At 36.7% G+C, this 27155-nt stretch overlaps 1 protein-coding gene across 2 annotated transcripts in view; it reads left to right on the top strand.

Moving 5' to 3' along the window:
- AFAP1 (actin filament associated protein 1) overlaps positions 1 to 27155 on the top strand; it is a 1391048-nt gene that overhangs the window by 1087144 nt on the left and 276749 nt on the right. For both annotated transcript variants that reach the window (XM_044062808.1, XM_044062809.1), the window contains exon 8: positions 4627 to 4708. In XM_044062808.1, the coding sequence (XP_043918743.1) occupies positions 4627 to 4708 (82 nt within the window). The remainder of the gene's footprint in view (positions 1 to 4626; positions 4709 to 27155) is intronic.

Genomic DNA, 27155 nt, shown 5'->3' on the forward strand with positions numbered 1-27155 from the left:
TTCTACACTCAGTGCCAACATGCTTAAACAGGAGCATTTTGCTGACCGTTAGTATTGACTCCCTCTGACCCTCCCTTCTCCTACTGTTTCAGCATCTGAGATGCCAATCACTCCCATGTTGTTATTTAGAGAACTTTACCCCTCTACATCACAAAGCCTGGGGTTATGAGAGTTGGAAATATTTGACATCATTTTCTTTCTGTCTCTGCACAAAAAAAACTTTGCTGGACTACTGTGAGATATTATCAGCAGGGAGTGAATTTTTGGTTTTATAATGAATTATATGAGGCATACATCTTGAAGGATAGTGTCTGTTATTGCTTTCCTTTGTTTATGGTTTGTGACTTTATCTGACTTTTGCCTTGTTATGGTGGTATTTGTCCTTCCTTTTCTACTGTCACTGCACATTCCTTTCAGTGGTGGGAGTCTAATTTTATAAGGGTTATAAGAAATGTCATCACAGTGGGACTCAGCTTCTGATTGACACTCTCATATATTCCATGGTACAATTAAGCGACTGGGCCTAACATGCCGGGCATTTGCCTGGAAATAAGAATGCCAATGGGTTTGTGAAATCTATTGCTACAAGCGGACGGCCTCCCTACTTCTGAAATATCTTCATTTTCCCTATATTGCCCATGTCAGTGGACATTATCACAAATATGGACTGTGCATTTGGTTTTCTTTTTGAAAAAAAAATGATAGGATCTTAGAGTCATAGGAGGTTAAATGAAATATGACCAGCCACAGATTCCATGGCAAATTTATTGCACAATTATAGCAAAAACATCTGTCTCTGACGTCTCAGCTAAAAAATGATACAGTCATAGGTGGTGATACAGTCGTAGGAGGTTACTAGGCTAATGGCCCTAGGGCACTTACAAGATTAACCATGTACAATCCCTGTTCCCAATAATATCAGGGTATTAAGCAAAAACTAAGTTAACAACTTATGTCTTCCAAACAAGAAAAAAAAAACACGTCAGCTGATATATCATCAGAGTGAATGCCAGCCTAAAGTGCTATACAATTATTTTATTATGCATCTAAAGTATGCTGGATATATTATTTGTACAGCTTTATCTGAAATCATGAACTTACAGATATGTATATTATGAAAGTTATGCAAATGTTAAGTTAATTCTCCTTTCTGTAATGTAAGCATCACTGTTTTAACTGTTTGTAACCTTTATCTTCCTAATATAGAAAATATGTATGAAATCAGATTACACATTTATTATATAGTCAGCAAAAAAATAAAAAAATATATTGACCAAAATACAGGTATTCATTCCCATTATTCTAACACTTGTCTTATCGCTGTCCACCTTTTATATCCTCAACTGCAACAATTTACATAATTAAAAAAATTAAGCCTTTATTAAACTTTTAGTACAGTAGCCATTTTCAACCAAAGCTGGCATTTTTGTAGAAATAAGTAGTCTTGTTAAAAGCTACATATCAATGTAATCTGGTCAGTGCAGATAGCCATTATCAATGAATGACTTCAAGCCTTTTAAAGGGGTGTTTGTGTTGTTATTTATATTTGTATATGCTTTGTGCATATTGAGAATATGAGAATAGTTCCATTTCATTATTTACCAGTAGTGTGCACTGATTCATTCATTCTTTTTCTAGTTAGATACATTATGTTTGGTTTTACATTTTCACCTGGATAAACCAGAACACTGCTAACATCAAAAGAACAAAAGCATATCTTGGAGAAAACATTGTGGACCTCCACGCCATTCCCAGGAGCAGTGTCAAGCAGTCACATTTTTCAATTTTAACACTATCAGGGTTTCTTGGTTTTCAGCTGCAGACCTATAGCCACAAACTCTGAGCTGAAACAAGACAGACTATTCTGACATCACTTTATTTAACAAACACTTCTGTCTTCAAACACAAACAGTTTGCATACTTCATAAAAAATGAGAACAAACCCAAATCTGAAACTTCACAAGCACAGATGTTTTATATAATTTAACAAGAAGGAAAGTGTATTGCTTGCAGTGCAAAACTTTACACAATAATTATGGTATTATGCCACTCAGTTTAAAGTTGGCGGTTGAAAATTTAATAATTTCTTTAGAAGTATGCGTCCTTAAAATGAAAAAAAAAAAGAAAAGTAGATGCTTATGACTTCTGGTTAAAATGCTGCCAAATCTGTGATGAATATTCACTGATCGAGTTGTTTCTCTGTGCAGAATAATGTGTATTTTCAGACAGAAGACGGGGAAATAATGAAAAATACCAATGATATAGAGAGCTTAACTGGATCAACGAAAAGAAAAGTAAAAATGTAAAAAAAAGAAAAAAATAGAATTGAGTCAGATATTCAGATTCTCTTTCAGATGACTCCTTCCATGTAAAACAATTCTAAATGACTTAACTATTTTTGAACATCTCTCATTTCTGTCCCAAAAGTATGATACTTCTGATACTATAAACAGTAAATAAGTATGTTGCTTTTGCAAATGGAACATTCCAGACAAACTGGGAGACTAAACCTGAGGGCCATGTTTTATATCATTTTTATTACATACTGTTTCCTTCGTAATACCTAAATTTCTGGTTTTGCTTGTGTAAGATTGCTTTGTGTGGATATCATGCTATATTTGTGAACTGTGCTGAACCTTCTCACAGATTAGGGGTTAGCCATTTTTATCATCCCTGATTTATGTCCAACCATCCAGTTAGATTTCTTCTTTAGCAAAAACATTGCTTTAGTACAGCATGCACTGTTGAAAAATGACTAATTTTACTAGTGGCAATACTTGTTTTTGAATTAATTTTGTTTATTAGTGGTGAAGAAAGTATGATTCTTGTTCTTGGCTCTATATTTTCTAGCTAAAGTTATACCATGTACAAAAGTCCAGTCAAATTTAGCAGAAAACATTTTCAGCTATACATTTTCTCTATATAACAATAACAGTAGACCAGGTTTAATCAAAAGTGCCAAAGCATTATGACATTTTCTCTTACAGGTTTAAATAACAAGAATTGTAGGCAAGACATTTGTCAAAATTTGCAAATTTTCTATTCAGGAATAAATAGAAGGCTCTGCTATCACTTATCAAGACAACCCCCACTACTGCTGGTCTAAGTAGAATGCGTAGACAAATGTGCCAGAGTGGCACCTTTGGCACTAGTGTTGGGGATTGTCATAACCATATTATATATTAAACAGCAGTGCATGATTCTAAACAGCTAAGAATCATACACTTTCTAAATTGAATTAAATAGTCTTACTTTCAGTTAAATTCACAGCTAATCTAGAGAGAAGCACAAATACTGCATACAGCCCTCTACACATTTTTACTTGCCTAACTGACTATACTTCAGCTTAACTAAGCCATTCCGTTATGCCATTAATAGCTTCCTTCTTTATGCAGTGGACCCCCCAAGTTATTTCTTGTTGCCTCTTGAAGGAGGGAGGGTTCTTTGAAGAATGATGTTATACTTGTTAGTCTGTAAAAGGTATGGAGCACAGCAAAGGCTTTATCAGTTTAGAAGCATGTGGTTTTGCGTTATGGCAACATTATCAGACAACTAAAGAGGCACTTCATTTTTTTCAATCACTGTGAGTAGGATAGGCATACCCCCACCTTGGGCCTTCCTTATATTCATTGCACTAGTATTCTGTGATGCAAGATTAGTGGTACTGGCAGGACACCTCCCAAATTTCTGCTCCCGCACATCCCATGGTTAGGACAGCAGCCTTACCCAGACCAGTCCTTTGTAAACCTGAGTTAATTCACAAACTTGGCTGCTGGCTTCAGAGATGGAAAAAAGTATCACTGCATAAGGGGCTGGTTTCTTTGTACTGCTCTGTTGATTTTTGCTAAACTCTTTTAAAGCTTCAGCTGTATTAAAATGTTTTGTGATTTCTGAATTGTAGAGCAGTTCATTTATTATTTGAACTGTACTATAGTTTTATTCCTTAAGACTGAATTTAAAGACATTAAACACAGTCCTGAATGCCTAATTATTTTCGGCCTAGAATTCCATCTGTGTTTTAGTGCATGAAATGGCAACAGAACACAATTAAAGAATATCTGATTCTCTTTTCTCTGAATCCCACATCAGTAGGAAGCCAGCTGTAGTCCATATACAGCATGTAGCACGTTAACGTCTAACATGTGGTGGGCATGTTTTACATTTCCTTTAATTGTCATTTAACCCACAGATAAGTGTAGCAAGGAAGTAACTTGTACTCCATTGGCAGTATCTGTTGGAATCCTTATCTATAAATGCAGCTTTTAGTATAGTATGACTGAGTATGATACTGAGCATAAACAATTTAGTGGAGCACTTCCATTAATTCTAAATCAATTATTTCTGTTATTCTCATGTCAGATTAAGCAGAATGGAACCCATTTCTTTAAATTATTTCACTTTCAATGGCAGATTGATAAAAATTTAACAGGAAAATAAAACACTTTGACTGTCATTTTTCTCATTACGCGTTGCTATGTAAAAACTAAATGTCTTTGCTGCTATATAGTCAAAGTAGAAGAAAATGATTTACTGCTGAAAGTGCTCTTCAATTAACAGAAAGTTTGAAAGATGTACTTGGCAGCCGTGAGGAAGCAGGATGTAGTTAAACAAGCTTTGTCTTTACAGAAATTGTCTTTTGAGAGGCCAAGTTCAGATGGGGAAGGAGCTGCAGAAAACGGAATTGGGACATGCGATGGAAAAGAGCAAAGTAAGTACAAAACTGCACTAAATGTTGGCCACTTGTATTGCAATGCTTATTGTATTCACTACTACCTAATAAATGTTTCATGTCAAGAGTACGTTAGTGTTACCTAATTGTTTTTAGTTCTGCTAGATCATCTTTCTTAAACATACAGCCATGGTGGCATAACTTATAGCAAAAAACTTGCAGCAAAAAGTCACTGAAAGTCTGAAAATGATAGAATTTGATATTAAAATAAAGCATTGAAGACTTTTTCACAATACAACTGTCTCAACAAGTTGCATTTTTAGGTCACTGGTGCCAGGAGATCCTCTGACCATGATTTACTTTGGCATTAACTATAGAAGCTTCTAATGCTGGAGTCATTTCTAATAACAGAGTCACCGATTATTTAATTATTTAGACATTACTGTTTCCACATAGAATATAAGTTATTTAGCAGTTTGAGGTCAACCTCCTAATAATCCCTTACTATGTATGAGCATGGTGCCAATGTAGTGGTGGATATTTGGCAGTTTGAGGTCTACCTCCTAATAACATCCTTACTGTATATGGTCATGATGCAAATGTGGTAGTGAATATTTGGCAGTTAGAGATTAAAAATAACCCCTTACTACATATGGGTGTGGTGCTGATGTGGTGGTGGGTATTTGGCAGTTTGAGGTTGACCTTCTAATAACCCCTTATTCTATATGGATGTGTTGCTGTTGTGGTGGTGAATATTTGACAGTTTGAGGTCAACCTCCTAATAACCCCTTACTATGTATAGGCATGGTGTTAATGTGGTGGTGGGGATTTGACAGTTTGAGGTTTACCTCCTAATAACCCCTTGCTATAAGGGAATGATGCTAATGTAGTGGTGGATATTGGTTAGTTTGAGTTTGACCACTTAATAACCCCTTACTGTATATGGACATGATGCTAATGTAGTGGTGGATATTTGACAGTTTGAGTTTGACCTCACAATGACCCTTTACTATATATGGACATGGTGCTGATGTGGTGGTGGGTATTTGACAGTTTGAGGTCGACTTCCTAATAACCCCCTGACTATATATCGACATACTGCTAATATAGTAAGGTGTATTTGGCAGTTTGAAGTCAACCTCCTAATAACCTCTAATATATGTGGGTATGGTACTAATGTGGTGGTGGGAATTTGGTAGTTTGAGGTCTACCTCCTAATAACCCCTTACTATATATGGGCATGGTGCTAATGTGGTGTTGGATATTGGGTAGTTTGAGTGCAACCTCTTAATAACTCCTTACTGTATAGGGACATGATTCTAATGTAGTGGTGGATATTTGACAGCTTGAGTTTGACCTCGCAATGACCCTTTACTATGTATGGACATGGTACTGATGTTGTGATGCATATTTGCTGAGACCTAGTCATCTTAATCCAGTGCAGCTTCCATAGTGACTGTTTTACTGGCTCAACATAAGTCAGTTTAGTATAGCTATGATAAGATGTCACTGGTTGTGAGTGATGCTCACAGGCCATCTTTTTAAGTGAGTGGGATGCCTCAAGATTGTGTAGATATTTGCACTTGTCAAGGATGGAATTGTTTGAGCCACATAAAAGTTTATTGCCTGTGAACATAAGGCTGTTTCTACTCTACCCAAGAGTATAGCTAAAAAGCTGGCAACTGAAGGGATGCAAGCAGGTTTACTTTCCATTTTGCCCATATGATCTTTGATTTAATTTACTTTGAGTATTCAAGATATACTGTTCTTACCTTGGTTAGGTGTAGGGTGTAGAAGGAGACATCAAATAAGTGAAGGCACAACTAGTTATGAGCAGCTAACATGTGTTTAGCACAGCCATGGATAGACCATATGAGAACAATACCGCCGCTAGAGCAACTACTACAGCAAAAAGGAGTCTGCAGTACAATAACATTGAGGGACACAGCACACAACTAGTAACAGCCCAGATGCAGCAATGTTCCAAGATGACCCACTAAAAAAAGTTGTTTCAGATATTAAATGACAAGTTAAGTAAATAAAACACATTACCTTGGTATTTGAAAAGAAGAAAGGAGTCAAATTCAGTGAAAGCAAATCTAATCTTAGTTTGGCGTAAACTGAGATGATCATTGTAATCCAGACAAAAGGACAGCATGGTTGACAAACTGAACAATATATTAGACTAAACAAACCAAAAGTCACAAAAATAAGAAACAAAAGGCACAGCAGAGCAAGAAACCACAATATTATACTGTTCAAAAGCTGTGCGTTTCTCACAATAAATCCACAGTCGAATTACTGATACACAGATAAAGCTGTTCATTCCAATGATCCACAATCAAATAAGTGCTTTTGTCTCTGCTAATTCAGAGACTTCTTCAGATAACAAATAATAAACAATGACCTTCTTAAATATAAAACTAATCGACTATGTCACCAGTGCTACGCCCCCTAGTTAATATAACACGCCCACCAGCATACGTAATTCATTACAAAACTTAAAAATCTGAAATGCAGCTATAAATATAATAATTTAATATAAATTTATTCAAAATATAATTAAAATAATGTAGAATAGATTTTAAAAGATGGTATAATATATACCATATGAACAGGGATAATGCATTTTTTTAAATATTTTAAATAAATGAACATTATTAAAAGCTGCAGAGTGTAACACATAAAATTCATATAAAAACATTTAATGCAATAATTCATCTTTCTAATGCTTTCAACTTTAGAAAACAAGACAATGAGAATGCATCATTAAGCCCTGGCCACTGTGTGGCAATAGTTCTAAATTGCCATAAAGCCTCATGTTTTTCCAAAATAAGTGCCCATGGACCACCTCTTATGTCAGGAATAAGAGCCTCAATGATAATAAATTTAAATTATGGTCAATGTATTCAAGGCAACGTTTTGCCAATGGATTTTTATATTTTTATTCCTTATATCCCTAAGATATTCGTATATGTGGTTCCTGAACTTCCTCACTGTCTTGCCATTATAAAACAAGGACACTTTAAGCAAAGGGCACAATACACTACTTTCTCAGTATTACATGAACACTTCTGATTTAACTTCACATTTATATTATTTATGTTAAAATTGGATCCTTCTTTAATGTATGGACAGTAATTACAGCTGCCACACTTAATCAAACTACCACTTGTAAATCCCTTAGTTCTAGTTTCCAAAATGATCTTCAGGCATTCATCTTTTTGTATATACATTGCTGGGTTCCTCCCCAGTAAATTCCCTAATGTCCTTATTGTTCACTATTACCAACCAGTTCTTAGAGAGAATATTAGCTATATTCCTACTGGAACTATTAAATGTGGTCACAAATGCAGTGCTGAAATTGTTTTGTGTCTTAGACTCAACACAATACAGGTTGTTGGAACTGCCATCTTTGTGTGAGGTGAGGTATTGTGTATTTTCAATGTTACTATTCGTGACAATGTCATCATTACAGACCCCTTTTTATTTAAAATAGGCAAAAATATCCCCTTTCACGTTTGTTAATTACTTCTAACATAACCTCATTCACAAGATTGGATGGGTAAACCCTACAAATAAACATGTCCTTTAACCTGTCACATTCATCCAAAAAGCTGTTAAAATATGTGACCATACCCTTACAAACTGCCCTTTGACTACAGCTCTTTTTTGTTTGTAAGGGTGGGAGCTCTCATAGTGTAAATAGCTGTTTGAGAACATGGATTTCCTGAAAATTTCTGACTTAAATACTGTCTGTTCTCTATCTTTCATCAATTTAATATCCAAATATGAAATTTCATCACAGCAAATGGTATGGGTAAACTTCAAAAAGCTTGTTGAGCTGTTCACATAATCTAAAAATTCATAAATCATTTCAGTAGGCCCTGTCCAAAAAATAAAAATATCATCCAAAAACTGCATATAACATTTGCAAAATGAGAAGTAAGGTGAATTTAGTAAGAATTTCTTTTCCCATTGCAGCATTACCACATTTGCGTGTAAACCCCCACATGCTGAACCTATCAACACACCTATCAATTGTAAATAAAACTCATTACTGAATAAAGTAAAATTGTTGTATAACACAGCCTCCATTAGTTGTTCATAAACATTAACTTTATTTTGGGCTATTCGTTTTTCCACAAAATAATCAGAAAACTCACTCGACGCCTAACTTATATGGTATAGCTGTGTATAAATCTTTGACGTCAATGGTCATAAAAACACCTGCATTGGAGTAGTCCAGACTGTTTATTCTTTTTCAAGAAGTCCCATGAGTCCCTACATAAGTGGACCTCACCTTGCAATACCTCCTTCAATTGCAAGTCTAAATATTTAGCAATGGGCTGTGTTATAGATCTCCTACTATCCACTATAGGTCTCATTGGGGGGTCATAGAGATTTTTGTGGATCTTGGGTAGAGCAAAGATAGTGGGTGTCTTAGGATGGGCAACATTCATGTAATTGAATTCATCAATGGTAATGCTTCCGTCATTAAATAAATCATTGAGTTCACTTCTAATTCTTCTATAGGCTCCATTTAATGAGACATTTTTATACACTTTCCCCTCTAATATCCTTTTCATTTTATTATTATACAATTTAACATCCATAATCACCACACCTCCCCTTTTATCTGGTTTCATAATTCTCACCCCATCATTAAATTTCAATTTCTGTAAGCATTCAAATTAATCTTTAGACATATTATATGTTATGTTTTGGAACTTCCTATGTTCAAAGTTCCGTAAATCCAGCTTACATATACTTTCAAACAATTGTAAAGATGGGTGGCGTGGGTGCTCATTGTAATCCAGACAAAAGGAGAGCATATATATATATATGTGTGTGTGTTTGTATGGTTTACTGTTGGTATTCCGAATTTGCTTCAGTTGACCGTTTAGAATGTCGACTCGAAATGCTAAATCCGGAATGCCGAAAAGTAAACCAAGGTGAAAATGAATACATTGACAACCATGGTTCGATGTATTCGACATAGCAGGAGGTGATGTCAATCACCCATGCTATGCACATTAACGTACCATTACACTCTACAGTCAATGGTACGTTAATGCTACTATTTTGTAGGGCACCCCCCCATGTGAGGGGCTGTGCCACCCACACCCCCTGCACATTAAATATACCAACTCCAAAATCGCAATACAGTGAGGAAATGGACTAATTCCCTGTTCACCACTGAATCGTGATCTCCTAGCACATCAAATCAGGAATGATCAAGTTTAACACATCACTCGATCATTAGAAATTGATCATTTTTGGTACATTAACTGCCATTTTGAAAACAGTGATTCGAGCATGTGTCGCTTGATACCCTGTACTTCGTGAAAGTAATAGTAAACCTAAATGTGTATATATATATATATATATATATATATATATACACACACACACACACACACACACACACACACAGTGATTATAAAATATTTACACATCCCTGTTAAAATGCCAGGTTTTTGTGATATAAAAAAAATAAGACCACAATAAATCATTTGAAAACTTTTCCCATCTTTAATGTGACTTATAATGTGTACAATTTAATTGAAAAACAAACAAATCTGTCAGGGGCAAAAAAGATAAAAAATAAAAAAAGTACAATACACTAGTTGCTAAGTGTGCACACCTTTAAACTAATACTTTTTTGTGTGCATAACCTTAAACGAATACTTTTTTGAAGCATCTTTTAATTTAATTACAGCATACAGTCTTCTTGGGTAGCAGTCTATCAACATGGCACATCTTGACTTGGCAATATTTGCCCACTCTTCCTTGGAAAAGCAATCCAAATCTGTCAGATTGCGAGGGCAGCTTTTGTGCATAGCCCTCTTCAGGTCACTCACAGAGATTTTCTATCAGATTTAGGTCTGGGCTCTGGCTGAGCCATTCCAAAACTTTAATTTTCTTCTGGTGAAGCCATTCTTTTGTTGCTGTGGATGTATGCTTGGGGTCTTTGTCATGTTGAAAGGTGAAATTCCTCTTCATCTTTAGATTTCTAGCAGATGCCTGAATGTTTTGGGCAAAAAGTGACTGGTATTTGTAACTGTTCATAATTCCCTCCACCTTGACTAAAGCCACAGTTCCAGCTGAAGAAAAGCAATCCCAAAGCATGATACTGTCCCACCATGCTTCACCATGGGGATGGTGTTCTTTTGGTGATGCAAAGTGTTGTTTTTGTGCCAAACGTACCTTTTGGAATTGTGGCCAAAAATTTCAACCTTAGTCTCATCAGACCATAACACATTTTCCCACATGATTTTCAGAGACCTGATGTATTGTTTTGCAAATTTTAGCCAGGCTTGGATGTTTTTCTTCTTAGAAAAGGCTTCCGTCTTACAACTCTACCCCATAGTCCAGACATATGAAGAATATGGGAGATTGTTGTCACATGTAGTACACAACCAGTCCTTGCCAGAAATTCCTGCAGCTCCTTCAGTGTTGCTGTAGGTCTCTTGGGAGCATCCCTGACCAGTTTTCATCTTGTCTTTTCATCAATTTTGGATGGACGTCCAGATCTTTGCAACTTCACTGTTGTCCCATATTTTCTCCACTTTTTGATGACTGCCTTCACTGTATTTCATGGTATATCCAATGCTGTGGAAATTTTGTTGTACCCTTCTCCTGACTGATACCTTTCAGCAAATAGATTTCCTCTGATGCTTTGTAAGCTCTCTGTGAACCATGGCTTTTGCTGCAGCAGGCAACTGAGTAAATGTGAGGAAAATCCTACTAGGACAGCTGAACATTATTTGGGGTTAATCAGAGTCTCTTTAACTGATGGCAGGTGTGTACCCAAGAAGACTGAATGCTATAATTAAATCAAAAGGTGCTTCAACAAAGTATTAGTTTAAAGGTGTGCACATACAACAAAGTAGTAGCTTAAGGCTGTGCACACTTATGTAACCAGTGTATTGTACGTTTTTTATTTGTTATATTTTTCCTCATAGCAGATTTGTTTGTGTTTTAATTGAATTGTACAGGTTATAGGTCATATTAAAGTTGGGAAAAGTGTTGAAATGGTTTATTGTGGTCTCATTTTTTTATATGACAAAAACCTGGCATTTTAACAGGGGTGTGTAAACTTTTTATATCCACTGTATATATACATATACTTACATATGCGTGTGTGTGTGTGTGTGTGTGTGTGTGTGTGTGTGTGTGTGTGTGTGTGTGTGTGTGTGTGTGTGTAAATATATACAGAAAATTGAAACAGCCAGATTACAACTTGATGCACTTCCAGTAGTAATTTCAACTCCTGGAAAAACAGCAGATCTTCAATTCCTTTGTTCCCAAAAAAAGAAGAATAGAGATGATGTATTCTTTCTTTACAAGGGCTCCTAAGTTACTGTAGTACTTTTGTCTTACACTTATTCATCAAGTAGTCTGATAGACCCACCCCCAATCAGTCAATATCATAAATAATATATTCAACTCTTCCACAGGTTTCCAGAACTGATATCGTCTGGGTTCATTATTCCTGGGTCTTAATATTGTTGATTCTAGACCGAGAGTAAACACCTTTATTGAATTATCACTCCTGATATAAACTTACTTACATTCATATGAAAGCAATCAAACCAAATTAACAAGTTCACATTTACAAACAATATACATCACATATGTTGTTATACATTATATAATCAAAGCAACATTGCAGAATTTGTTTAGTTCTTGCATTCTGTTATACCTCATTCATATTACAAAACAATTGTTCTGCATGTATTGTTCCCACAGTTTGCACTTTTTTCTGTGCAAGTTACGCTTTGCCTTTTTGAAAGCTTCTTTTATCTTTCTTACAATATTTACCATTTAAAGTATAGTTTGTTCAGATTTTAATTTGCATTTTTTAGTAATTGCTTTTTTGGCAGCCACAGGAGTTAAACTTAACAAGGCCTTACTATGTCTAGACAATTCAGGTCCTGTATCCCAGCTCAAAAAATGATTTCCTAAGTTGCACTCATTTGCTCATGCAGTATTCCTGACAGAATACTCTGCGGGGAATTTTTAAAGTCTGCCGCCTCATTATACTCTGAGAACATATGCTATCAGGTACCTGTTTCTTCCCTGTTACATTTGCCACCTACCTGAGGAAAATTTCTTTTGAGTCTGCTTGGAGTATGAAAGTATCTACACAAACATTTCCAGGTAAAAATCCTAAGTCTTTTAGATTTTGTTGCATATTTGGGAAACATACATATATCCTCCCATTTTTTTCTTTGTCAATTGCGTATCTTCTCTATCTCCATAATCTTTTCTGACCTCTTCTGATTTATTCTTATAGTGATCATGCAATATTTTATATACCCTATGAATTATCCCTTTTTTAAGAGCAGCTTCTTTATGGATTCAGTTAAAAACTTTTCATTTAGGATTCCTTATCCCCTTCTCATTGTCTATGTTGTTGATATCAGTTCCTGATGGGGAAGGCAATCACTAGCCTGCAATCCAAATGTCTTCTTGGCCTCTTCCCATTCTGTTACCTTTCCCTCTAATTATTTGTTGCATACCCCCCTTTTACGTATTCTCTGTACCACTGATTGCAGTCATCACTATTGGCAGAACCTCATTTTCCATTCCTGTGTTGGCTTAGTTCTTAGTATACTTTCTGCTACTTTATGAGTATAATCTTCTGCATGACTGTTGTTATTCTCCTGGAGGGTCTGTGCCCCAAATCCCATTCTTTCCTTACTTCTTGAATTAACCCCCTGCTTCATCATCATCCTTTTCCACTTTGAATTGTAGTTTTCTGCTTGTGTTATGTATGTGAGCCTTAACTGTGTAGCTCTAAAATATCCCTTCAAATCAGGTAATCCTAAATCTCCTTTTCCTATTGGGAGGATCAGCTTCTCCCTCTTGACCCTTGCTCTTGCCCCCTCCCAAGTAAAATACTTCAACTGTTTATTAAGTGTTATCCACAATTTGTACTCTGTTTGATAAAATATGCCTGCCCTTTATATAAAACTAAAGGGACTCATTTTTACTGCTCATATCTTGCTATCCATATTCCTAAGCAAGAACTTCCAGTTTCTCAGTTTTTGTATTATCTTTTGTTTAGTCTCTTCCCACATATCCTTAGCTGCTGTAATACAATCTGTTTTAATCCATACTTCTAAATAATTCATTTTATCAATTACCCATAAATATGGGTATTTAAATAAAGCCATCTTTTCTTGAACACCATATCAATTATATCCATGAATGTCTGAGTCTCTTATTTTCTTTGCCAACAGTTCTAAATGTAATGCAAAAAACAAAAGGGGAAGAGGACACCTCTACCTGGTTCCTTTGTTCAGATGCAACTTATTAGAGAGGAACCCTACCACTTTGATTTTTTCTTTGATCCTTCATATGTATTTCTAATTAACTTTATTATTGTATCATGAAATGCAAACGCTTTCTTTGCCCCACTCATAAAATCCCAGCTTACTCTGTTCAAGAATAAAACGTATTGAACATTGTAGCATTTCTACCTTGATTCCATTAAAAAAATAAAGCATCAGCTATCCATATCAACAATTTTATTCTAACCTCTGTATCCTTGTATGCATTTTTAGCATCATTTTAGAGTCTATTGAAGTAATAAAGGACATTAGGACTCCTTAAGGCTTAAAATGAAAAGCTCCATCCAACATGATCAGAAACCTTTTCTGTATCATTAATAGTCACAATTAAAAGGGACCCAGATTATTTCTGCATCTCTAATCCATTAAAAATAAGATTTTCATGAAGTTAGCAAGCATCTTTTTCCCTGTTATAAATTCATACTGGTCCAGGTTTAATTTTTGTATTTATTTCTAGTTGTTTAATATGACAACTGATCATTTGCAGGTACTGCCTGGGTAATGTACTTAGCACGATCATGAGCATCCTATTACCTAAAGCTGTCATATGTATCTTATAATCATAGTTAAGTACTAAATTATGTCTATATAATTGGTAAAACCTTTGAGTCATTCTCCAGCTAAAGATACTTAACTGACTCAATGCCTCTCCTAATTTCACCCGGTGGACCAATTTTCTCCCAGAAGGACAAATACTGTGCCTATAAGGTGAGCTTGCCAAACCTCCCTCTGTCCTAGATCACACTGAGCCCCTGGCTGACAGAGAGTCCTGCGACCCATTTGTTCTTGCTGGTGAGCTCATCAGCTTCCCTGCTCAAAATGGAGATCTGACCCATTCCCTCTCTGTGATAAGTGCCACATGGCACATTCATTCCTCAATTTCTGAAAGGCGTGAGGCTTGTTGTAGGAGTTTGGCTAGCCATTTGGTCAGGCAGACCTCATATCCTGCCCCTGGAGCTCTTGTCTCCTTTGGCAGTGCCATTGAACTCTGGTATAGCTGCTAGACCTCAGTGAAGCTTGCATGCCTTCATAAACTTGTTGTTCCCTGGTCTTGCTAAGTGCCTAGCATTGCATGGTACCATGTGCTCAGCAGACTAATGCTTCACAACTGAAAACTTCTGTGTTCTCCCTGGATATTAACTAAGTAGTAAGCTAGAGTTGCTTCTCTTTCTTCCCCAGGATGAGCATGTTAACAGCAGCCACTCCTTCCTGTTTTCCCAAACATGGGTCTTCTGGGTCACAGGCAAGGCTTTCATCCTTTATGTGCCATGGGGACAAATGGATAACTGACCAGCTTGCAAACTAAGCAACATAAACATCTTTAACTGTAAAATATATAAACAGGTGTAGCACTGTAGCTAGATATGTTGCCTAGTTGTAAAGCATCATGTATCAGATCCATGTCTTCCAGTGTAAATTGCACAACTGAAAAGACTATTTGAATCTACTACTTCTGCCCCTGAACTGCTCAAATATCTTTGTATTCTAAATTTCCATTACAGCCATTATTTAATGCTACTTTGTGAAACACTTCAGTGGAAGGAGTTTTAGAATACTATCTAGAAGGCGATCTCACAGAATAACTCCATAATGAATAGTTCATAAAAAATTGCTCAAAGTGCAGTGCTTCTTGAAGTACATCTCATTTTAACATACATTTAAATACAAAGAGAAAAATTGTCAGGTGGTGGCTGTTTATTATTTGAAACGCATGGAGGGATGCATTGAATCAGTTACTGTATATCCAATGAAGCTTATATCAAGTTGTTGTTCACCTAGAGACTGTAGAGGCGACGTGCAGTTATGTTATTTCAGATTCATGTCATATGATCAAACAATTAAAACATCGAACCTCACTTCAGCAAGATGAGGGCATTGAACGTCTCAATCATGGAAAGCCAACATCAATGAATCTCATCACATTGAATAGCAATAGCTGGCCAACAGCGGCAATGTCAGCATCTTACTTGTTACTTTTTTATGTATAACATGATGTGAGTAAGTATGTATATTCTTTCCAACTTATGAACAGCTGTTGGCCAGCTATTGCAATTCGATGTGGTGAGATTAGCTGATGTTGGCTTTCTGTGTTTCACATGTTTGATGCTCTTATCTTGCTGAAGTGAGGTTCGATGTTTTAATTGTTTAATCATATGCCATGCATCCGTTATTACAATATCCCAATACTACATCATAGAAAAGCATCACAGGTATCAATTAAAGTATCACTAAAAGAGGAGATTATTTTCAGTGTGTAACTGTTTGCCTGAAAGACTGATGTTTTGTGAATTTATTCTGTACATAATTCATTCAGATACTCACAAAACCAAATTCTCAGTTTAGCCAGATGTCATATTTATTTGCAATTGATGTAAACTGCATATGTTTTATTTTATTGATAACTCTTGTGTTTTGCACCATGTGTGTGAGTATTGTTTGTTGAGTGGGCTGCCTGTGACAGAGAACTTCTTGGACCACTGAGTATTCAAGTGTAATTTAAGTAACTGTACAAGAGCTCAAGGTAAAGCCAGATCTAGAGCCATTTGATGAGTGTAGAGGAGGGAGGCAAAAAATGTAAAATAAAATACACATTTTCTTTAATTTTCTTCATCAGATTCTGGATCTGATGCAAAGATTCTGACCTGTACACTTGTTTCAGTCAGATGAATTATCTTCTTGGCTAAGTAAGCAACTCACATCACACTCATGTTGATTTGTTTTGACAGTGAACCACAAATAGGTGGAAAAAACAGAATGTAAAATCTCACAACTAATAATCCATGAAAAACACACGAAAAACACTCACTTGGCACACTGGTCTCAATAAAGGCTAATTTCCACAGCAAAAAAGTCCAAGTAAAATATTATTTATTAACAGCAACCTGGTATCAGTCTGTGGATACCAATTTGCTGTTAATAAGTAATATTTTATTTGGACTTTTTTACTGTGGAAATCGGCCTTTATTGAGACCAGTGTGCCAACTGAGTTTTTTCATGGATTATTTGTTTTGACAGTGACTGACGTCTTCTATTCATGGTTAGGAGAGTGGGGTTGTTCTATTTTTTTTTTTAATTTTAGACATTGACACTTTATTAAAATTTTGTTTATGCTTAAAAATTTAAAATTGTATGTCCCCTTTCCCACCTTTCTTCTTGCCCCATAATCATCTACAGAGTGCTATAGACTAATCTATGATCTCACTTCTTTTGTCTGTTCTACGTGTCACCCTCAACTAACCTGAAAATTATTCAGTCTGTTTGATGGCAGGTGCAGCACTTTCAATGCCCTGGAAAAAGAAAGAAAGTTACCACTACAAGTAACATCACCAGCGAGACATTGAACCCAAATAACTAGTAAAAATTAGTAATGCTGTGCTGAACGACTGAGTGAGCTTGGTTGTCCAGTGTCCTCCACAGTGTCCAGAGGACTCCCTGGCTGTCTGAACAGAACTGATGGAGTTGGCAGGCTAGGTAATAGGCCAGTGTGCACTGGCACTACTCTAGTATGCTCTTGTGACTATGATTGTCCAAGTCACAGTCCAGTTCATTTTAATGTTTCCTGCTTTTTTTTTAATGAAAATAAATGAACTTATGTATTTAGCAAAGGGGATAAAGATTTTCCCTCTTAATACCTCCTCCTGATGACTTTTAAGAAAAAGGTGATAGATTAAATGAAGTCCACTTAATAAATTAGTGTGCAATGTGACTGTCCAAACAACAGTCCAATTCATTCTAGTGTTTCCTGTCTTTCTTTTTATAAAAAAAAAAAAAAAAAAGAGGCGAATAGAGGGTGTCCCTCAAAATATTGCCTAAAACTAATGACTTTTGGAGGAAAGGTGGTGAGTTACACTTAATGTATAAAGACAACAAATAGAGTTTAGACTTATTTGACTTAAGAAAATGTATATTAATTCACTTTTTCTTCTGTCAGGATGTCGAGTTAATAGTATCAATATTTTAAAAGTGTTGCTGTTTGTCCAAAATTATTTCTGAATCTGTCCCTGATTTTTTAAAAGCTATGGATGATGACTGCTGAAGACAGAAAGTAATGCTGAAAGTTAAAATTGGTGTTGCAGTGGACTGGTTCACTCTCCATCTCACACACATACACATATGTATGTATATGTGAGTGTGTGTGTGTGTGTGTGTGTGTGTGTGTGTGTGTGTGTGTGTATCTGCCTAGCAATATCTATCTATCTATATATATATATATATATATATATATATATATATATATAGATATATATATATATATATATATATATATATATATAGATATATAGATGCATATATACATATACAGATGCAAACACACACACACACACACACACACACACACACACACACACACACACACACACACACACACACACACACACACACTACCACACTAAACATTACCAGACAGTGATAAAAGCCCTCTAAAATGCTATTTTTAACTAAATGTGTGTGTGTGTGTTTGTGTGTGTATGTATGTATATCTCCCTATCAATATACATATATGTGTGTATGTGTGTGTGTATATTCATATCTACATATACATGTATAGATGCAAACATGCACACACACACACACACACACACACACACACACACACACACACACACACACACACACACACAAACACATATCTAGTTAAAAATAACAGCATTTTAGAGGGCTTTTATCAATGTCTGGTAATGTGTAGTCATTGTAAAAACAGAATCTTTGTGGTGAGTGTAAAGGTTAAGACTGGTTTGAACAGCCTTTTTCGGTAATTGCAGGGAGACAGCCAAATAGTGGGATATCGGTATGGTGGGGTGGGGGTATGGTGCAGGGTGAGGTAAGGGTATGTGAGGTACTCTTGGGGGGGGGGTTCATTGTCCTTCCTAGGGCCCCATCATACTATGATCCAGCTCTGGCTAGAGGAGCTATCTGTATAATTTCTGCAAGATGAATGAATGAAAGTCAATCACCAGGTTGACCCATATCACACACACCCTCTGACCTACTGTAATGCTCCTTTTCACTTCTATCCCTTCAAGAAGAATCGTGACTCCCCCTTATAGTGCCTCACCTGCGAACACCCACACCAACAGTCAGCAATTATACACATTCCAACTTTAAACCCAACCAGATCTCACAAAACTAACCCTAACATGCACTCCAACCCCCCTTTTACTTATAGTTGTCTCAATTAGAGTTATTACTGGAAAGCAGTACATTCTAAATACTACTTTAACTTAAACTATGGAATTTTGTTAAAACTTGCAACTACCAATGAATATTGTACTTTGTAACTTTAAAACTATGGAGTCTTGTTAAATTATGTGTTTTCCTATGAATACTTGCTTGCTATGTAGAAATCTCATAGTTGTTTGTTCTTAATCTGTGGAGCTTTTCTCCCTGGGCCTCCGCTGAAAATGGACATGTATTCAGCCGGACTCTCCCAGTCAACAAATGTAAAATAAAATAAATAAAAATAAATACATTTCTGCATGTTAGTTGAGTTGATGTAGTTGTTTTTCCTACTATGATACATTATTTTTCAAGGGCTGTAGTCTAAGTGTGATCAATGTAATCAAAACAGATGGAGCTGTTGTGCGACTATGGACATGGAATGCCGCATTGCCAGCGGGGGCAGCATGTAGTTGTTCTAGCATGTTCATAGGCCCTGAACCTCCTTTTGAGAATCAATCCTCTTCAGAGTATCCTAATTGAATGTTTTTTTTTCTTCCATCCTCCGCTAGATATCTGCCTAGCTAGCAGTGAATACATGCCTTGTGAAATCTTTTCTTTGCAATGTCCAGATCTGTTTTTGGGTGGTAATTATATGCACTCTTCTGTATTTTTATTTTCACTTCCAGCATGTTTGTAGTACATTTAAACATGGATTTCTTGACTTTGTTTTTACCCTTAATTATAAATAGTAATAACACTTTGAAAACATACAGCATCACAATTTAAGTAGATAATGTTGCATGTTGTGGAGCATGCTATGTTAAATGAAAACATTATGACTAGCTTTATTTTGCAGTTTGGTGTGAAAGTACTAGATGGTATGAGCATGCATAAGTTCAGCTTGATGCCGTTGGTAACCTTCGCTGCCTTGATAGCAAGTGTACACTAAAGGTTTTCTGTAAAGGCCATTCTTAATTAACCTCTGGACCTTTACTTTTATTTGCAAAATTTTATTTGGACCCTTGTAATGTTGTTGAATGTACCATGGAATATCCATTTTTAAGGAAGACCAAAGGGTCAAGCTACACAGAGTTTATGAAAGATGAGTGCTGTGCTGATTCTGTGTAGACTACAGTTATCAGTACTTTAGTAGCAGCTTTAGCCTTACATAACGTTAATATAAGTGAATTTTTTTTTTAAGTTTTCACAACTGAGATAGACTATGAAGCATATATTGTAGTACAGAGTAGTCTAGAAGGAGCAACTAAAACCAAGTATAAACCCTTTCTCACAGCGAACTCAGGCTTTTCTAAGAGATATGATTTAGATTTTTTCACATTTTACATTCTTAGAAAATAAAGAATATATCTTTCTGGAATAAAGTGATATGATCATAGGATCATAAGAAGTTACTAGGCTATTGGCCCTGAGGCTCTTATAAGCCTAGCCAAGAGTTTAGCCCATGTTTAGACAAGTCAACACCCAAAGCCCCTGTCCAGCAGGGACGCAGGCAGAATTCCAGGGGTGTGTTTTCTGTTTCCCATCCAGTTCTTCAGGTTGTGCTTAAAAAGGGATACTGAGGTACTCTGCTTGACATGGCAAGGGAGTTTATTCTACAGATGATTCTGATTTTTCCCAACATTTACAGTCTTAAAAAAGAAAGAATATATCTTTCTGGAATAAATAAAATGCACTTATTGTCTGAATCTAAATGAACTATGGAAAACAGATTATTTGAAACTCACCACACTTTATTCACATTGTTAGTAAGAGAATATTAGATTATGTGAACAAAATACATACAAACATTATCTGTAAATGGACCACTAGCTTTAGAGTTACTGACAACAAAGTTTTAGAATTAGCTTTTAGTTTAATCAATAACATTTATATATTTTAACCGTTAAGCATTAAAGCAGGACGAGAAATAATATAAATAAAACCTGGTTAGGCTCTGGTTGCTGTATATTAGCATTTTCATTTTGCTGTAAAAACTAGCTAGTGATAAAGTAGTAGTCTGCGAGTACATATGCTCTTCCTATAGCACAGAATGCAGAAATGAGATAGCCTTATAGTTGAAGGGACAACTTTGTAAGTGTATGTGTAGGAACTGTATAAATTGTGGAACACAAGAAAATTAAGAGAAAGAACAGAATTATATGACATAATGCTGTTTAGTCATGTGAACACAAACCACAGAAGAATGAAATTTAACTGTACTTGAAAAAATTCATAGTATGGAAAAAATTACAAAAATATATACTGCATTAAATGCATGTTATATAATCTGCTTAATGATAAAGAATGGATAGACTGTGTATTAAAAATATAGTGATTAAGGTACCAACTAACCCTTTGAGATAGACGTTTTAAGAAAGATAATTTCTGGATGTGTAAAGCAAATACTAAATACAAACCATTAAAAGTGAGAAATATATCCTCAGAGGCTTAAGCATTTGATCTGCTAAGGACCTCTTGGACATAGTCATGGGTTTGATTCCTTCAATGCCTAGTTATAAATTGTATTACTTCTAGCAAGCCAGTCAACTAGACAGTGTGACCATCTCCATCTTATTAAGAGGTATTTGTACATAGAAGGCTTACCAGCTTAAAACAAGAGGAATTTTCAGTTTGTGATGTTATATGCCATAGTAGACAGAAAACTCACCCATACTCTGCCACAACTTGCTGTTAGGGAAAGTTAGTTTGTTTTTGGTTTCTTGTGTTTTGTATTGCTTTATTCTCTTCTATTTTGTGTATTTTGGTCTATTTTCATTACACTGTGTTTTGCTTGTATTCTGCTTTTATTTGCACATATAAACTAGGAAAGAGACCACATGTATGTCTCTTGTGAGTCACACAGAATGAAGTTTTTCCCCACTCTCCCACCCTCATCCTGTTGTATTTTTAAACTCAACTGTCTTTCTAGTTGCCTGCCCATTATTTTCATTTGCCCACATATCTCCTTCCCTCTCCTCTTTCATTGGCTATTGTGAGTAAGCACAAAAGTATCATTTTGTGAACTCACTCCCCTTCAACCATTTACATTTATTGGCAACCCTACTGTATTCCATAGAACCAGAATACAAAGTGCCTGTCCCCTTCACATCTATTTTGCTCTTTTAAAATTAGTGGCTCTCCACTTAGATTGCTAAAGCTTTAGTTACTGCCTCTTTTATATCTAACTTCTTAGTGCACGCTACAGCTCTTAGGATATTAACCCATTTTCCATCTTACCTTTAAAATCTGCAAAATCTAGTGCAAGACCACCAGTAGCCCCCATTCTGCCTCTCAATAGTCATGTTGAGATTAGTGCTTCTGTTTTGCTCCTGCTGAAAGAAGGAGTATAGGGGCATTATTTTCTGTGGACTGTTGATCACTGGAAAGCCTAACTGCTTCATAGGTGCCAGCTTGGACTTTCTATTTATATTTTGCTCCTAGTGAGAGAAGGAGCGGACTACATAGATTCCTGACTGTTTCTGGTTGGGAAGTGAATGTCTGCACTTGACCTTCCTGATTGCTGTGGTTATTATTGAAGACATCAGCCAGAAAAGGGCTACAAAAAGCCTACAGACCTGGGTTCCTATTACATGAACGAATTTTTCAAAGTTTGAATGTCATGTGGTCGTTAAGGTAAGTTTTATTTTATTTTTTTGATGTTTTATTATATATTCGAAGTTTCAAACTTCGATCATATGTTGTTGAACGTATGGGATTCAAAGTTTTGAAACTTCGAATATATAATATAGACCCTACAGACCTTTATATCATCTGGGGCAAGACTGTGGATCACCAAACAGACCTTGGCCTATTTTTGATCTCAGGATTGCTAATACAGTTTTGCTTCTGGTGAGGGAAGAAGCAAAGGAGCATTGTATCCCAGAAGAGTGAAGCTGTGGTGAGACCAACACTTAACAGTAGTCAGGCAGTACCCATTCAGTTGAATCCCCTCTTTTCATCATTCTTTAAAAGCTAATTGTTTCTTTTCAGTAAGTACTGTTTGATTCCCTTCTAACTTCAGAATATCTGCCTAAATACTTCATCCATAAATCATCAGGCTCTTCTTGTTAGTTTCCCCTCAGTATTTGGCAGTCCCCATATAGACGCAGACAGCTTGAGCTGACATTTTTCCTGTTAAAAGAACCATTGAAATTTCACAAATACCTAGTTGCAGACAGGACAACTAGTTTGAAGTGACAAACAATCTCCCCAAAGGTGCAAACTGGATACTCCTGACAGTACTTCATATTCTCACTCCTGCTACATACTCAAATAAAAAAGGATATGTTGTCATAGATATGAACTTTCCCACTATCTCTGTTACCAGCTCGGTGGATGTTGGCATCCTGACGCAATGTAGAATTTGCTTCATGATTACTGACGAACAGTTAATTCTCAAGCAAACTGATATGGTATGTGAAATATGTACTACACAATGTCACTGGAGGCAAAGCTCTCACATAAAAACACTCCTAGTGTCAATCAGGTTGTCAGTAGTACACATGCTACACCATTCACACATAATTCAAAGCAGACACATAGAGCCATGTATGCTGAGGCACTTAAATGTGACCTTCCTAAACCCCAAAGACCTCCTAGATGAAGTACACATAACAAACACCCTCAGCAGCCCTGAATGCACTCTTTCAAAACAACACCCGCAGTAACACATAGAGCTACATCTCATGGAGCCTCTACTTCTAAGCCCATAAGGCAAGCCACCACACAATTCCGCATTCTGGTCATTGGTGACTCCATTGTCAGACACACTGATGACTCTGTCACCAGGCTGACTAAGGAGAAAATCATGTACAGTTACTTATCAGTGTACAGGATCTGCCACATTACACAAGCACTCAGGTCATTGGACCACAAGTACCAATGTGACTCAGTCATAGTCCACATGAGTGCGAGTGTAAATGACCTGAATTTAGACTATCTGAAGAGAGACATCACATAGATCTTGGAATATGTGTCCCAGGCTGGTATGAACCTAGAACTGAGCAGCATTTAACCTTCTCCAAGGATGATGCCACAGTATGAAGAAATGATGACTGACTTTAGTAAGTGGCTTAGCTTCTGCTGTCATTCTAAGGGATTCCAGTATTTGTCAGCATGGAAGGAGATGGTCAACAGACCATGCTGTTTTGCAAGGAATGGTCTGTACCTCTCCTCTCTAGGCTTTTGAATGTTTGCTAAAACATTGTCCTCCCCCATAATGCCTCTTTTTGGGCAATTCCAAACTAAAAGTGCTTCTGGCATAGCGTATCAAAACCAAGAAAGTCTAAAGTTGTTACTGCTCAATACTATGAGTTTGAACAAAAGCTCCACTCCCTAGAAGCTGTATTTACCCTAGAGAATGCTGAAGTCTGTGCGGTCACTGAGACATGGTTTAAATCTGCAAAGAGCACACTGACAGTGTAAGTTTATAATGCTTTCCACACTTTTAGACCAGCTACTACACAGACAGGGGGTAAAGGTGGAGGTGTATTGATTTACATCAAAATCCTCAAGGATAGACAAACAGGACAATGCACTTAACTTTTCCATGTACAAATCACCATAGGCAAAATCCAGTACCACGTCCTTACAAGCTATAGGTCCTCCTCTATAAAGCAGGAAACCCATAGCATGTTTTTAAACTTATTAGAAACACTCACCATCAAACCCAGTACCATATTCATGGGTGACTTTAATTACCTCACTATCAACTGGGAATCATATATGAGGCCAAATGTATAGACACATAGAAATCTCTGGAAAAGATTGTCAATACACTAACCAGGGGTGCAACCATGCTGGATCTGGTCCTCACTAATATGGGAGACTGCTACACACCCCCTAGAGTAATGTCTTCTCTGGTAAGGTCAGACCACAAAATGGTCTCCATGAAGTAAAAATAAAACTTGGAACCCCAGCTAACCCTGGAATATTCACAAACTACTCTAAGGCTAACTTTCTACTATTAAGTGATAACCTGGCAAAATCTAAGCCCCCATAAACTCTAAGAAGACTGCTGCCTATGCAGATCTGTTCACAGAAACAGTATACATGAATGTTAACAGCTTCAACAGGCAGCTGTACCCACCAGGAAGAAGTACAGAACTAATTCAAAAAGCAAGCCTTCCAAACAAAGGAAGAAAATCATGGCAAAAATTAGGAGGTGCCACACCCAGCAGGATAAAAGTACTCTCATCAAACTAAACAAAGAACTCAGAGGACAAATAAAGTCTATCAAAGCCAAATCTGAGGTAGATTTGGCCTCTCAGGCCAAGGACAAGCACAAGACATTCTTTAGCTATATTTGCAACCTCAAAGGCAATACACAATTGTTTGCAGAGCTTATTGTTAATGGAACCACCTATGCTGAGCCACAAGATATAGCAAACCTACTGACCAACAAATTCAGCTGCAACTTTACCCCTCTTTACCCCTCAATCTTCCCTCAAGAAATACCATCAAATATAACTCCCCCAGATATCACTAGGGAATAGGCCTTTAATGCTCTCTATAAGGCCAAGACCACTGAATCAATGGAACCAGACAATATACATTCTAAATAGCATGAAACAAGACATGTCAGGCCCTCTGGAATGGCTATTTAACTGTAGCCTCCAAATAGACTTTCTGCCTTATGAATGAAGAACAGCAATAGTCATCTCTCTGCACAAGTTGGGCCATCTACAGACCCATAAGTATCACAGTCTCATATGTAAAGCCATAGAAAGAATTATCATGAAAATGATCAGTAATGAAATAGGAAACCTCCAGAGACTCAACCCAACCCAATTTGGTTTCATCAAGGGCAGGTCATGCCTACTCAACCTGGTAGGCTTCTTGGAAAAGGTCAACAAAACAATGGATGATTTCAAAATGGTTCACACTGTCTACCTTGATCTGGCCAAGGGATTTGACAGAATACCCCACTCAGGCATTGTTAACAAACTTAAGAGGTTACGGAGAAACCATTATATAACCCAGTGGATATCCAGCTGGCTCACAGACAGGACTCAGCAAGTTAGAAATGGGGATTCCCCCTCTGCAAAGAAGCCAGTAGAAGTGGAGTCCCTCAGGGATCTGTTCTTGGACTTCTCCTTTTTTGGCATTTACTTCTCTGAAGTCAGTGCCAATATCAATAGCCTCTGGCTGACTAAATTTGCAAATAATTGTAAATTAGGAGCTGTCACTGAGTTACCCACCAACACAAATATTTTACAGGAAGGGCTGACACAGACAAACAACTGGTGCCAGAGCCATGGACTAAAACTAAATGCCAAGAAATGCATAACAGTATCCTTTGGGAAGTCATCCCCCCTGGTAACTATCATATTGACAACATACCAGTAAGAGTTGACCCAGTAGTCAGGGACTTGGGGACACAAATAGTCAGTAATCTAGCCTTTGACCATCATGTGTCTACAGTAGTGATGAAATCATCCTCTGTTGTGCAACTTATAAAAAAAAAAAAGTATGGCATTTAGGTCCAAGGAGGTTCATTGTTTCACTGTATTCGGCATTCATCAGACATATGATTGAGTACAATGCCCCCTTTTGTATGTACCTAACCAGGCATATCCAACAACTGGAATGTTCACAGAGGTTCCTCACTAAAAGAATACAGTGTGTAAGTAATATGCCCTATGCAGACCACCTCAAGGCTCTGTCCCTGTATTTTGTCTCCTACAGGCTCTTGAGGGGAGGTCTATGCCTGATATACATGGCATTGTAAAACTCCACTTTGACTGGACTCCGGCATATTAAAAAACAAGCAGCACTAGAATTACCCATTCTAAACACTTAAACTTTGGCTGTGGTATAAATGGGATATGCTGGAAAGACAGGTGTGTATCCCAGAGACTACTCTTTCTCTGAAAGAGGCCCCCGTCAATGTGAAGCAGAGTTCCTCCCTAACCATTCAAGTGTAACTGGGACAATTGGTTAGGGAACAGGAAATTCATTCTTTC

Source organism: Protopterus annectens, chromosome 2.part1 (genome assembly GCF_019279795.1).
Source record: "Protopterus annectens isolate FY-2018-M chromosome 2.part1, PAN1.0, whole genome shotgun sequence".
Classification (NCBI taxonomy): Eukaryota; Metazoa; Chordata; order Ceratodontiformes; family Protopteridae; genus Protopterus; species Protopterus annectens.